Source organism: Myotis myotis, unplaced genomic scaffold (assembly GCF_014108235.1).
Source record: "Myotis myotis isolate mMyoMyo1 unplaced genomic scaffold, mMyoMyo1.p scaffold_m19_p_9, whole genome shotgun sequence".
Classification (NCBI taxonomy): Eukaryota; Metazoa; Chordata; class Mammalia; order Chiroptera; family Vespertilionidae; genus Myotis; species Myotis myotis.
Genome location: NW_023416401.1, coordinates 57,587,457 through 57,602,411, shown reverse-complemented (window position 1 = coordinate 57,602,411; position 14,955 = coordinate 57,587,457). Strand labels below are relative to the sequence as shown.

The window sequence follows — 14,955 nt, the reverse complement described above, 5'->3', positions numbered from 1 at the left end:
GAGGAGGACCCCAGACCCTGCTTCTGTGCCATTGTGGGGTCTGACTCCGTGGGACAAGGAAAGCCCGCCTGAATGCCCTCCTTTCCTGTTTTACATTTGGAACAGAAATGCACAGAGAAGGGAAGGAACTTGCCTAGGTCACCCAGCCAGGCAGGTTGAGAAGCAGGAGCTGGGTCTGTGGATGGCAGACCCACTGTAAGCGCGGCCGGGAGGGATGAGACCCGCAGAGAAACAACTCCGGAGCAGGACTGTGAGGAGGGGGCACTGGCTGGGGAGAAGCAAGGACCCGGGAGGGCCGGGCAGCTAGGAGGGTGACTATGGATTCGGGCGGTACCTACTGCACTTGCCCTCCAGGGCACCGTGGGGTGTAGGTTTTACTATGTCAAGCAGGAAACGAAGGCTCAGGGAGGCTGAACGAACGTTCAAGGTCACACAACCCTCCAGAGGCTGAGCCAGGATTTAAACCCCACCTGGAGGACTCGGGGTGAGGACAGCAAAGTGAGGATGGAGCAGCGGGGACAACTAAAAACACTTAGGACGTAGAGTCGGTCGTACTAGAAGTCTCGTTTGACCCTACAGGGGTGACAAGACCGCCGCGGGCGCTTGCTCTGAGCCTCAGTTTCCCCCAGTGGTGGCGAGGTGTCGCAGTGGTAAACGGATGCGAACTCACCCAGGCCGCCTCACGCACGGAGCATGCGTCGCGTTCCAGCTGGAACCGGTTAGGCTGCGGCGTGAGGGGCGGAGCCCCCCTCCCGCGCTCAGGCCTGCGCGTGCCGACGTGGGCGCGCTCCCTCTCTCGGTGGGCCTGCTCGGGCGGGATCGAGCGCCCCGCGCGCCTGCGCACCGGCCGAGCTGCGCGTGCGCGCGAGGGGCCCAGTGCCCAGCCGATTGCGCGCGCCCCCGTCCGCCCGCGACGCGCGCGCGGCTGACGCGGAGGGCGGGGAGAGGCGGGGCCGACGCGGGGCTTTAACCCAGAGGCCCCGCCCCTCGGGCGTACAAAACCGGAGCCTCGGGCCGGGCCGCGTGAGGGAGGAGGGTGAGTGCCCGCCGCTGGCCGCCGCTGTCGCCAGCCGGTCCGTCACTCCGTCCGTCTGTCCGGTCCACGTCGTCGCCGCCGCCTCCTCAGCCCGGACGCCCGGGGCCCGCCCGGAGCCGCCCGGAGCAGCCGCGGCCCCGCGAGGAGACGGGCGCCGCCCCCGCCCGGTCCTGCCCCCGCCCTCCTCCCCGTCTGTCCGTCCGTCCGTCAGTCCACCCGCCCGCTCGCGCCTCCGTCCTTCTGTTCGGCCAGACCTCGGGCCGTCTCCCCGCTCCGCCCGCTTTGTCTCTCCCCGGCCGCTGTCTCTTTGTCTCTGCCCCGCGCTGCCTCAGCCCCTCCTTCGCTCCCCACACTCGGGTCCCCTCGCCGCGTTCCTCTCGGCCCTCAGCCTCCTTTCCTGAACTCCTCCGTTCCTCAGGACCCCCTCAGAGCGCCCCACACCTCTGGGTGCTTTTCCTTCAGAACAGCCTCCACACCCCCCAGGGCTCCCCCACATCCTTTGGGGGCCTTCCCTTCCATCTGCACCCCAGGTCCCTGGGGTCTTGCCTCTTAGCCCTCATTCCCTCAGGGTTTTTCCTTTTTTTGGTGTCTCCTCTATACGCTGGGATCTCCGAGATCCCTTGGGGTCTCTCTCCTTGGACCCCCCCCCCCCAAAGCTCCCCAGCTCCCCGGCTTCAGCCCCTCCCTGCCTTCCCTTGGTCTGTCCCCTGTCACTGACTCTCCTTGTTCTCTTTCAGGCCTCTGCCCCCCCCCCCCCACATTTATCTGGGTGAGGATCCCCTGCTTTGCTCTCCCTGCCTCTCTGCCCCCACATCTGTCTCCTTGCTCTCACCATTCCGTGTCTCTTGTGCTGAAGGCCCCCTTTTGAACCTGCTCCTTTGCCCAGAGCTCTTGGCCCCCTCGTCTCTCTGCCCAGCCCCCTGTCTCCTCTCCTCTGTCTCTCCCTCTCCCCTTTTCTGTCTTTGCCGGTCTCTGGGTCTCTGGCCCCCATCCGGCCCTCATGGCTTTGTGTCTGGAGCTCTTGAAGCAATGTGAGTGGTGGGGTGTCCGGGTCGGGCGGAGTCTGCCTGCAGGCTGGCCGTGGCTGAGGCTCCCTGGGGTTGGCGCTGGGCGAGGGCTGGCACGATGGCCGGACACTGTGAGCTTCCCAACAAAGGGGGCCAGGAGGGGCCCCCGCGGATGGAGCTGGGAGTGGGTGGCCTTCCTGCTCTGAGGCTTCTGCTTTAGTTGCTTGAGTGTGCGAAGGGTGTCATGAGCTGGGTGTCCCTGCCTGCTTGGCCCTGCATGGCCTGGCACTTGGTGATCGCTTGTGGGCAGGCCTGGGCTATTTTGGAGCCGGCAGGATGTGATATCACTTGGGCGTTTATTTAGACCCGGCTGGGGGTGGGGGCTGCGTTCTTGCCAACTTGAGTAATGAAATGGTGCAGGGGGGTGCGGCCTCCTAGGCAGCTGGGCCGTGGGATTTGGTGCCAGTACTTTGCAGGCCACCAGACTGGGCAGGTGAGCAAGGGTCTGTGCGGCCTTGGCCTGTCTGAGCCTCTCGGTGAGGGTGAGGGTAGAGAGGAGTTCTTCATCTGACCATCCTTGAGTATTGGGTTTGGTGGTCTGACACCTCTGGGCCTTCGTTCTGCCAGCTTCAGTCGTGTGACCTTGAGTGAGACCCTCAACCTCCCAGCCTCAGTTTCCCCATCTGTTTAAAGAGAATAATTGTGCCAGCCTCACAACGTTGTCTTGATCAAATGAAACATCTGTAGACATGCTTTGTGAACTCTCACCCTCTTTACACTGAGCTCCACAGAGGGAACGCAGCTTGCCTGGGCCACATAGCTAGTTTATGGTATAGCTGGAACAGGGGTCAAGGCCCAGGAATCCCCATCCAGAGTGCTCTACCCTCCACTCCATTACTACCCGATTATTCAGGAATACACCTGCCGCTATGATAGGGCAGGAAGTAGACCATTCCGTATTGATGCCCTCATCCTGGTTGCTCTTTGTCAGTTTGTAAAGATAGGCAGGTATGCCCAGCTGGATGTTTGTGCTGGGAGACAGTTGGATTTTCCATGTTCTGTCCCATTGTTGTTCAAGGGATTTTTCCTTGTTTGGCCAATGGCATTTGGGAATAGTCACTTGTGGTTGTAAGCCCTAGCGGCTTTTCCTGCTTCCCTGTAGAGTGATGGGACAAAGTCCCCAGCTGAGAAAGGGTCCACACTCAGCTGGGGTCGGCTGTCAGGGAGCCTTAGATGTCCCAGAACTTTGGAGGAGATGAGATCAGCTATTGTAGCCCCCTTATCTTATGGAAGAGGCCCAGAAAGACCAGGGACCCACAGATGGTCAAACCAGGACTCCTGGGTATTGTTCCGTGGCATTGCCTCTGAGGTCACTGTCAGGCTGCTGTCACCTGCCCACTGGTATATAATGACAATTTCTTACACCCATTGACCTTTTACTGTAGACCTATGCTCGGCATGCTACACAGACTACTTGCAGTGGGGAAAAGGGGCTTGGTTCCCGTCTAGAAGTGAGAGATCAGGGTTCTGGTCCCCACATCTCACCTATTCTCAGGGAGACATCTTTCCCCTGGGCTTCAGCTTCCTTATCTGTAAAATGGGAATCATAATCCTTGTCCTAAGACTGGTTCTGAAGTCATGGAATCCCTAAAAAAATTCTGTGAGGCAGAATGCCAAGGTTCTATTCCTGCCTCTGATGCAGTGTGATTTCAAACAGGAGTCCTCTATGTATTTTTTCCTTCTAAAAAAAGGGAGTTGGGCCTGTTCTCTTAGGTGCTTTCAAGCTGACATTTGAGGATCCTAAGGTAATTCAAAGGTCACCTATCTGTACCTACATCTCATCTTACCTGTTAAAAGTGTGCTTGATCACAGAATAAGAGGGAGAATAGATTGAATGCTGTCAGATGTGTGCTGATGATGTGCTGTGGGGTTTTGTAGGAGAGAAACAAAGGGAGAGAAAGGAGTCCAGGAGAAGGCAGTACTTGAGCTGGGCCTCTATACCAGGCATGTTCTGCCTTTTAAACAAGCATATCTCAGAGATACTGTGGGGTCAGTTGCAGAACACCACAATAAAGTGGGCTATTATCTTTTTGCTGTTGGAGGCTCTTGCCTTCAATTTGTAAAAACACAACATCTGTGAAGTGCAATAAAATGATATATACCTGTACACAATTTCCCAGAGGGTAGGAATAGTGTGGATTTTAGAGCCACAAACACCTGTTTTTAATCAGTCTCTATCACTCACTGCCTATGTAATCTTAGTCAAGTTACTTTCTTTGAGCTTCAGTATCCTCATCTGGACTCAAGATAACCATATTTACAAAGTAGGATTATAGTGGGGATTAAGTGAGAGTATATATAAAAAACACCCAGTACATAGTAGGCACTTAATAAATGTGAACTTTCACCTCCTGATAATATCTGGATCACTTTTTTGTGTGTGAGATCAAGACAGATGCCCAGCCTCTCCCCCCACTCCCTATGGTTGGGGTTCTGGTAAAAGGAAAGCACCTTCTGGCTGTTGTAATAAATAATAGGAGTAATCCTCTAATCTCTCACTTGCTGTGTGAGGCATTGTGTAATCTGCCAGGCTCTTTTCTGACCATTGTTCCTCACAACAGTCCTAGGAGGAAGTCGGAAGTGAAAGGAGTTCTCCATTTCACAAGTGAATAAAGGACCCAGAGAGGAACAGGTAGCTTCTCAGGGTACCACAGCATGGCTTTGTTGGGGCAGGCTAGCCCAGACTGGACTTTGCCCACAGCTTTGCTACAAATTGATTGCTTCTGCCTGATAGACTACCCCCTCAGGCCACCTTCTCTGGGTCTGGCATCTGTTCTGCTAGAAGGGTTTGCTTGACATTTCCCCAGCCTCTGAGCTCATCTCAGATTTAAATGGGACTAACTGGAGGCTGGATAGGGGACTGAGTCACCACCTTCCCTGGCTTTCTCATCCTGAGCAGTAACCAGACACACCCAGAGGGCCACTGAGTGAGTGAGACCTACTGGTTGTAGACACCACATGGGACAGACTTTTCTCCCTGAGCTCCTACTATGGTGGCTCCATGTTTTTCTTTAATCCCCAGAGATCTGGAAGCACAGGCCACATTGAGCAGTTACTGGCTTGGCCTTTCCTGCTCCCAGCCTTTATTTGTGCTTACCCTTCCTCTATGGTGCTCTCCCCTTTGAGGCCCACGGTGTGAAATGCACCTCCTCCAGGAAGTCTGCTGACTCTGGGTCAGACTGTGAATCAGTCCCGGGTCCACACTTGCTGAAAGTATGACCTTGGCGGGTCACTTTACCTCTCTGTGCCTCAGTTTCCTCATATATAAAATTTAGATTCCTCATCTTTATAAAATTCAGGTTCCTGAGCTCCATTTCCAAAGATTCTCATTTGGCAGGCCTGGGGCAGGAATCAGGTTTTTAAACCAACCTTTTGGAAGAGTCTGATGCTGAGAGTCTGTGGACTACAGTTCTATAGTTTGGGAAAAGCTGAACTGAGAGTTTCCTGTGTTTGTATCACAGCTGGGCTTGTCCCTACTGTGTGACCTTGGAATGATCAACTTTTGTACCTTTGTTTTCTTCCCTGTCGAATTGGGGTAGAAATACCTAGCTCACAAGTTGCTATGAGGATGAGAACTCATGTAGTAAAAGCCCTTCAATAAATGGGAACTTGTCTGCTACACTGCTGTTCACTGGGTGTCAGGGTCTGTGCTAAGCAGTTTATGGCATCTGACTGCATTATTGCAGCAATCCTATGATATGGGTACCAATGTTATCCCCATTTTACAGGTGAGGAATCTGGCCCTTCGTTATCATCTTTGTTTTGGGCAGGATTGGTTGTTCCAGAACCAAGTTATCCTTCTGCTGCTTAACCCTGGCAGCAGACACTCAGGCCTAGCCAGGGTGAAGTCTGTGGAATTGAACACCTGGGAAGGAATGCAATCCAGTTGTCAGCAGGAATTGAATGAGGTTGATGAGGTATGCAATGAGTGCCTCTCAGGTTCCAGGTTTTCCAGTCTGACTGTGGCTGCTTCTTTCCCCTTTACCTGTGTTGGAATTAGCTGGTTCCTCACCCACCAGTTCCTGGGAACCAAGGCTATCTTAGACATAAATAAAATTCATATTCTAGAACTAAAATATTATTGTTTCTTGTTCACAATAAGGAAGCAGGGAGGTGGCAAATAAGGACGTGCCTAGGGTCCCAGATCAAGACTATGCGAAGGCCAGCCTCTCCACCCAGGTCTCCCTCATTTCTGTAAAGTGGAAAATGAGCACTGAGGTGTGGTTTGGCTAGTGAACAGTTTACTCTTGGGACAAGAGCAAGAGAAGTGATCCCAGCCCTGGCCAGTGTGGCTCAGCTGGTTGAGCGTCATCCCATGCACCAAAAGGTTGCCGGTTCCATTCCTGGTCAGGGCACATGTCCAGGGTATGGGCTTGATCCCCAGTAGGAGAAGGTATGCAGGAGGCAGCCAATCAATGTTTCTCTCTTACCGATGTTTCTAATCTGGGGCCTGCTCTCCCAGCCCTGGGCCAGGCTCTTTGGCAATGGGAAAGAACAGATGCCCTCTGCCCCTGGGAACTAACTTATGGTCTAACAAGAGAGACAAGGCTACAATTACAAGAGACTGTGTGACAGTCTATAATTAAGTGTCTGGTAAAGAAAAGCATTGTCTGAGAAGGAAGAAGTGAGTGTGAGCCAGAAACAAACGGGGCTAGATTCTAAGAGACAGAGGGTAGGGCTGACATTCTGGAGAATGGTTTGTACAAAGTTAGAGGTACAGGTGCTGGAAGGTAAACAGTGAGTAGATTAGTTCTGCTGATGCATCACGGCTCTGGATAAAAAATCTGGGCAAGACCAGGAGGTTGTGGGCATTGTTGAGCTTTAGCTGAAAAGCAGAGGCTTTGGGGAGCCATAGAAGGTTTTAGAGCAGGGATAGTACAACTGGACTATTTTCCTCAAGATGAATCAGGCTGGAATTAGAGTAAAGCTTTGCAGGCATCCAGATGACAGAAGAGGACGAGGTTCTGGTGGAGCCCTTGGGAGTGGGAAGAGCCAGTTGGAATAGCAGAGGATGTTGTGCTCCTCCCTGAGGAGAGCTCAGCTGGGGGCCTAATGGGCTAAAGGAAAGATATTGGGTGTTGCTGCTTTGGGGCAGGAAATAACAGTCTAAGCACATTGCTTGCACACCTGCTCTATGCCAGGGTCTCCGGATGTTCTCATGAAATCCTTACAATAAGCCTGAGGCAGGTGGACTTAACCACCTCTGTTTTACAGATAAGGAAAATGTGGCTCAGACCCAAGGCTGACTGTCTGCAAACCCTGACTCTTCCCACAGTTCAGCTTTGCTTCTTGGAAAGGAAACTCCTACTCTTAGGGTCCCAAGAATCTAAGCCTTCTTGCCTCTTGATTTGGGGGTATGCAGATATATCCCCTAAAGTTCATAAACCCTGCTTTCTAAAGATCCAGAAGGCTGGGGCTGGGTGCCGGCTTAGAATTTCTTCAAGGTGGGAGAGTCAGGGAAGTGAAGGGCCTTCACATCTGCAATATTACTCACCAGGCAACCTCCATAGTTGGGCCTCATATATGTCTGGTCCAACAGTGGGCAAGTCCATGCGTGGACTCATTGGGATTCTCAACGACCCCAACCAGAGAGGGTGTTTCCTGGCCCAGCCAAAGGAATCAGTCACCAACAAAGGTAGGAAAGGACTTGTCCCAAGGTGCCCCTCAGGACAGGAGAGCGAGGTGATGGAACTCAGTTCCCATTTCCTAGGCTGCAGCCAGGGATATCCATTGGGCAGAGGAAAGGGGAAGGGGACTGGTACATACTGAGTGGCTACCATGGGAGGTAGCAATGATTGGTCCATTGTGCAGCTAGAACACTGAAGATGGCCAGTCATTCTCTGTGTGCCCCCTGAGCTGGGCCTCATCCTCGGGTCATGAGGCAGAGCAACACATAGTAGTCATAGCCTCCATGGTCGCCTCACCGCACTCCTCCCTGCCTCCAGTAAACCCCCAGATCCATATGCCAGTCTTCTTTGGCAAATACTCTCTAAGTCCAGCTGTGGTCAGGATACAATTGTAACTGCACCCCTGTTTTTCATACCAAAATCTGGACAAAGGTTTTGATGAGGGATTTTGGTGTTCCTTTGGAATAGATCCAGTCTGAGAAATATCATTCAGACATTGTAACTGTGGACTAGAGCAACATGTGCTATCCCTTTCATTTTATTAATTTTACTGTTTGCCAAATGCTTTCTCATAAACTTGATCATTCTCCTGTATATTCATTCTTTTTATTTTGTTTTCAGAACATTGATTGTGGATACTTAATATTTGTTTAGTTTATTTGCAGAGCACTTTTATCCACCTTATTCCAGTAGATCCTTATACAACCCTAGGAGATCATTACTATTCTTATCATCCTCATTTTCCAGAGTGACTTGACCAAGGTCACTCTGAGATTCATTGGCTGAACTACTCATTTATTCAGCTAATATTTGTTATGTGCCTGCAGTGTACTAGGTGATGAGCTGGCCCGGGGGATACAGTGGCAAGCAGAGCTGCCTTATAGACTTAATTTCTGACTTCCCAGAGTCCACAGTATCGCAGAGGCCTAGCCAGGATCCACCCCAGTGCTCCTGAGCTCTCCACCCTGAGTTCCTCCCACTGCAGACCCCTGTACTTTGGGTCTGTAGCTTAGATCTAGACTTTTGTAACCAGTGATCCCTCAGCCTAGAGCAGTGGTTCTCAACCTTCCTAATGCTGCGATCCTTTAATACAGTTCCTCATGTTGTGGTGACCCCAACCATAAAATTATTTTCGTTGCTACTTAATAACTGTAATGTTGCTACTGTTATGATTCGTAATGTAAATATCTGATATGCAGGATATATTTTCATTGTTACAAATTGAACATAATTAAAGCATAGTGAGTAATCACAAAACAATATGTAATTATATATGTGTTTTCCGATGGTCTTAGGCGACCCCACAGGTTGAGAACTGGCCTAGAGCATCATGGTAAAGCAAGCCAAAGCAGCAGGTCTCTGCAAACTGAACTTCAAAAGTGACAAAAGAAGTCTTCAGTAATGACTTAATTATTAATAAGAAGGTGAGGAAGGGCATCTCAACAAAAGGCCATCTGCTCTTTCTCCCCCAAGGGAAGTTGCCCAAGGTCTGCTGTACCTAAGATCCTGGCCTGAATTTTCTGCAGCCTCCAAATATTTGATTACAATGTGCACAGGTGTGGAGCTCTGTGGCCATGTGCTGAGCTGGGGACCCTCCCTTCCTACTTTAATATTAAATGAGTTAATAAAGGCAGATTCTAGGATATCAGGTACTACAGAGGACTCTGGCTCAGCCCCCTCATTTCCCAAGAGTAGGAATCAAGAGTAGGAGGGGCCCAGTGGGTATGGCACAGTGGTTGAGCATCGACCTAGGAACCAAGAGGTCACCGATTCAGGGCACATGCCTGGGTTGCAGGCTCAATCCCCAGTAGGGAGCCGGCAGGAGGCAGCTGGTCAATGATTCCCTCTCATCATTGATGTTTCTATCTCTCTCTCTCCCTCTCCCTTCCTCTTTGAAACCAATAAAATATATATATATAAAAAAGTAGGAGTGGAAGGGACTTATCAGTATCACACACTGAGGGATCTTCCTTCCCTTTCATCCATCTTATTAGCCTATCTTTACTCAGACCTTCAAGTAGAAACTCTCTCCTCAGCTGTACCTGTTCCATGTTCAAAGCCCTCTTCAAATTCTTCCCGTGCCTTAATGTCAAGTTTTTCCTAAGTTTTCCCTGACATTTCTTTCATGCCTAGAACCCTACAGTGTCCAGTCTGTGTGTGTGTGTGTGTTGCGGGGGGAGGTGTGGGTGGGGACATACTCTCAGAGGCTGACCACCTATTCTACAAGGCTGGGCCAAGCAGTCTTTGAGGAGATGTCAAAATCCAGGGGCCTGGCCCCAGGGAGTCTGATGCTTGAGACCTAGAGGAAGGCTTCACTGGGTGCATTTTGCTGGAGTTATTTTTGTGTGTAAAAATTATATTTTTAGCCTGACCAGTGTGGCTCAGTGGCTGAGTGTCGACCTGTGAACCAGGAGGTCATGGTAATTCTCTGTAGACACACACAGGTCCATGGCCTCCTTTTCCATGACCATGTGACAGTCCATCTGTGGATAGACCACTAGTTATTCAGTCCTCTACTCAGGTTCATTTAGGTTGTCCCCAGTCTTGTTGCTATGAGCAGTGCTGCAGCAAGCACTCTTCCCTACATGTCTATGTTTGTGCATGCATATTTGTGGGAGCCGTTCCTGCAAGTGAAATTGTTGTTTGAAAGAGTCTGTGCACCTCAGATTTTGTTATTTTCAGATTGCCTTCTTTTGCATTCTGAAAAAGTATATATTTAAAAGTACCTTGCCCCGACCCCTGGATTCAAATTCATTTCCTTGGTTAAGAATCACTATTCTCGCCGAAACCGGTTTGGCTCAGTGGATAGAGCGTCGGCCTGCGGACTGAAGGGTCCCAGGTTCGATTCCGGTCAAGGGCATTTACCTTGGTTGCGGGCACATCCCCAGCAGGGAGTGTGCAGGAGGCAGCTGATCGATGTTTCTCTCTCATCGATGTTTCTAACTCTCTATCTCTCTCCCTTCCTCTCTGTAAAAAATCAATAAAATGTATTTTAAAAAAATAAAAAATAAAAAAAAAGAATCACTATTCTCATCCAGCCCAGAGAGGGCAAGGGGGTTGGCTAGTGTCACTCAGCAGTCCTCAGCCACTGAAGTGTCCCAAATAAGATGCAGATGGGAAGAAGTGAGGAATGAAAGGAAGAAATGGGCTGAAAGGGTGGCAGGAGTAGATCCAGGATTGGGGGAAGGGGACTCTGTTCCGGGTATTTTGGGACCTGTTTGTGACTTGGTCTCCAGGGAGAGGTGTCCCCCCTCCCATGCTGCATCCTCCTTCCTGAAGTTCTCTGGTTTGTGCTGCACCTGCTTGGCAACAGCTGGGCTATGAGCTCTTTCATACAGCAAATATTTACTGAGTTCCTGAATCCCAAGGCTGGCTTGGCCACAGTTTCCCAGCCCTTCTCTGAGCCTCAGTTTTCCTCATCTGAAAGTTGGGGAGGTTCATCACTGCCTTTCTCATGTCACCAGGCTAGGAAGACTTGGTAAACCAGCCATTAGTAAAACACCAAAAAACAGATTACAGAGGTCTTAACTAAACACTGTGCCAGGCACATAGGGTTAACAGAGTCTGAAGTTTGGCTGCTGTCAGTCTTAGCAGATGGCTTGGTCAGCTCTCAGGCTGAAATTTTTGGGCAGCTGTTGGTGTCTCCTCTTGCTGTGCCAAGATAGGGTCAGGCTGATACCTACAGGCTTCCTGAATTTACTCTTCCTCATGTTGCTGGGACTCCTGGTCTGTTAGGATAAAAGATGTTCAGATGACAAATGAGAGAGGTAGTCAGGGAGACCAGGAGGGTCTCCACACTGCAGCCAGAGTTTTGCCTCCTCCAAGCCACCAAGAAGGCCCTTTGGGGTCCCTCATGGGTCATTTTTACAGTTCCTTTTCAGTCCTTAGTGGTGGCAGGAATGAGAAAGGGGAAGTTCTATCATTTTTCAAGTTTACAATGACGTTTAAAATCACCAGCCTATCAATGGGGAAACTGAGGCCTGGAGTTGCGGGCTTCCTCCCAAATTTCCTTTATTGGAGTTAAAGCCAGGTGTTCAACTCTTCAGGGCCTTAACTCTCAGCATCTTTCCCATGTTGTCCCAATCTTTAGTTTCACTTTGGGGTTAACAACTAAAGTGAAAGAAAAAGGCAAAGCAGGAAGCAGCTGCTTCAGATCCAGCCCAAGGGCGGGCACCAGGATTCCCAGACCAAGCTGGCCTTACTAGTAGGGGGCAAGCCTCTTCCCCACCTTTGGCTCCCACCCACATTCTGTAGTCCTGGATGGGGTGGGAGCTAGGTGGAGCCTCAAGGGAGAGGCCCCAGGCTGCAGCCAGGCAGTGGCGTTCTTACCTGGCCCAGTGCTGACTGGGAGACAGCCAGTCCAACGGGTTCCTGGTGAAGTCAGCTTCACGGGGGTGTGGCCTCAGGTGGGACGCTACTGCCTTTTAAACTCCCGTCCTTCCGGGCAGGGCTGAGCTGTAGCTGGGCCTGTGTTGGTCTGGGAAAGAAATTCTGGCCTTCTGAATCCAGCTTTCACAGGACAGTTCCACTCTCCCTGAAGGTAAGAGCTGGTGCCCTGGCTCCACCATGAAGACTTTAAAACTTTCAGTCTCTATGGGCACTTACCTCAACCTCTGGTGGTTTTCTCTTAAGGACCCAGATAGCTTGAAAGTCTTTTTGCCCTTTCCAGTCCCAGTCTTGGAGAGGACAGGAAGCGTAGGAGCCATGGCTTCCTGCTATGTTGATAGGTGACCTCAGGTAAGACCCTTTCCAACTCTAGACCTCAGATCCCCCATTGTCTCTTGGCAGAAGGGAGTTCCTTCTAGCTCTCCTATTTAGTGGAATTGATTTGGTTTCTTGGAAGCTAGTGAGAGAGTATCATAAACCTGGTTTACTAGTAGTTGACTTGAGTATTTCAAAGATTAGCTGTTATCTAACAAGCTGGGGTCTTAAGTTCCTGTTTCTCTGTGCTTTTTCTAAGGCAATTCTCAGACTTGCCAAAGCAGATATGGTATCAATGTTGTTGCTTCAACAAATATGATTTCTGTGTACTTATTTTCTCCTCTCCACAATCACAAGGTCCCCAAACACAGAGCCAGTTTGGTTCAAGTCCACTCCCTGAGGGCACATGCTTGAGCACACAGTGGGTGATCTGGAAGTTGTTGTTGAATGACTGTATTAATGATACACACCTGGCCATGTTGGTGCCTGGGAATGCAGAAAGCTGGCATTTATTTATAAAGCCCAAGGGTCTATAGTTGAGCCAACACAGCGAGGATAAGCCTATACCCCAAAAGTCATGCAGACCTGTAGTTAAGAGCAGAGCTCTAGATTCATACTGTTGGGGTTCAGATCTTGAGCTGCTGCCTAGAGCTGTGAGATGTTGGACAAGTTGCTTAACCTCTCTGGGTCTCAGTTGATAGAGATGATAATATTACCTGACATTAGTCTCAGCATGAAGACAAGAGAGGGAATGTGTATAAAGCACTGAGCACAGTGCCAACTGCTATTATTGATATCCACAGGAGAAAGAATTGAAATAACTGAAGACTGTCCATGTCCCGAGCCTGTAAAGATGTAGGTGGGCTGGGTGGGGTGTCTGGAGGGGAGTTGGTCATTTGATTGCTGTTTGCTGAGTGTGGGACTCTGATTTCGAATATGGAATGAATCTAGGTAGGCTTTAGAGAGGAAGTGACCTTCAGAACCTCAAAATATGGGTAGGCTCTAGGTGGACAGAGATTTTGAGGGACAGACACTCTGGGTAGGGGAAAGGAGGATGCTCAGGATGAAGGAGGGATGGCAGGAGTTGGTTGTCCAGAGGCCAGGAGAGCTGAGATCAAACTATAGAGGCCTGCCCAGGGCCGTTAGAGTCAGTCAGGCACTCAGATATGGGTTTGTTTCTTCAGGGTCATCACTAGGCCAGTTTCCTGCTGGGGCCTTGATGAGGAGCCCATTGTTGAGTATGTTGGGCATAGATTGATAGTCCAGCCTCTTCTGGAACTTCTTGTCTTCCCCAGCTTCCCACGCGTCATGATGCAGCTCAGGGGTGTGGTAGCAGTGCAGGCCAGGGTAGAGTAGGAGGAGTGGGGCTTGTCTGACAGCACCTATAAAGGCAGGGCCACTGCTACTGCTGTCCCAGCACGTTCCTCAAAGGGGCAGGTGAAGCAGTGTGTGGGAGCAATCCCGAGGAAGAGGATTTGGTTCATCCCAGTCAGCTCCTCCCTCCTCCCCACCTCACCTCCACTTCTTCCAACAATCAGCCATTTATGTGCTCAGAGTGCGAAGTGCTGAGCCAGGGAGAGAATAGGGAACAAGATAGACTTTCCTCCTGAAGCTTCCATCCAGCTTGGAATCCCCATCCAAGCAGGTAACAAAATACTATCAAATTGAGATAAGAGCCCTGAAGGAAACAAATAGGTGCTGAGAAGGACCTATTCAGAAAGGATAGGGAAGGCATCTCAGGGAAGGTGAAGCGGAGAGCAGGAAAGAGGCAGTCGGGGCAGGCTGGGAACAGGATTCAGGACCCTGAGGTGGAAAGTGGTATATTGAAGGAATTAGGCTAGAGGTACTAGTACATCTGGAGCAGTCTGCAAGGTCAGGCAAGACCTAGTTAGGACTGAGGCAAACAGCTTTGCTCACCCTATAGGAGCCAAAAGAATTAAGAGGTGTGATAGTGAAAGTGCTACAAGTGGTTTTGTTTTAAAATTAATACCAGAACTGCCCAACCGGCATGGTTCAGTGGTTAAGCATTGACCTATGAACCAAGCGGTCACAGTTTGATTCCCAGCAGGGCACATGCCTAGATTGCGGGCTCAATCCCCAGTGTGGGGCGTGCAGGAGACAGCCAGTCAATGATTCTCTCTCATCATTGATGTTTCATCTCTCCCTCTCCCTTCCTCTCTGAAATCAAGAAAAATATATATAGTTTTAAAAATTAACAACTCCCAAATACTTCTTATTGGTTTTTATACTGATCATAAGTCATCAAGAAAAGGCTTCTTCAGCTCTCCGAATTTATTGTTAACTTCCTTTCACATACTACCTCACGGTTTGCAAAGCCCTGTTGCTTCTGTTGCTGAGAGAGGAAGGTTGCAGTTTTATCACTATTGCTGTTCTCAGAAATAATGTAACAGAGAGGCGATGTGACTTGTCCAAAGTCAGCTTAATCAAGAGTTGCAGTCGCAGTTCATTGTTTTCTTCTGTTCCACAATACTGCTTCTGTGTAAAAACCAAATGAGCCCTCGCT

At 50.3% G+C, this 14,955-nt stretch overlaps 1 protein-coding gene across 5 annotated transcripts in view; it reads left to right on the top strand.

Moving 5' to 3' along the window:
* DLGAP4 (DLG associated protein 4) overlaps window positions 1-14,955 on the top strand; it is a 180,914-nt gene that overhangs the window by 126,708 nt on the left and 39,251 nt on the right. The window contains exon 1 of one of the 5 annotated variants that reach the window (XM_036320942.1): window positions 1,225-2,067. The exons of 3 other annotated variants lie outside the window; for them this stretch is intronic. In XM_036320942.1, the coding sequence (XP_036176835.1) occupies window positions 2,037-2,067 (31 nt within the window). In that variant the 5' untranslated portion in view covers window positions 1,225-2,036. Of the gene's footprint in view, window positions 1-1,224; window positions 2,068-6,498; window positions 7,739-14,955 lie in introns of those variants that run through there. One more of the 5 variants, XM_036320941.1, reaches the window with a different exon arrangement.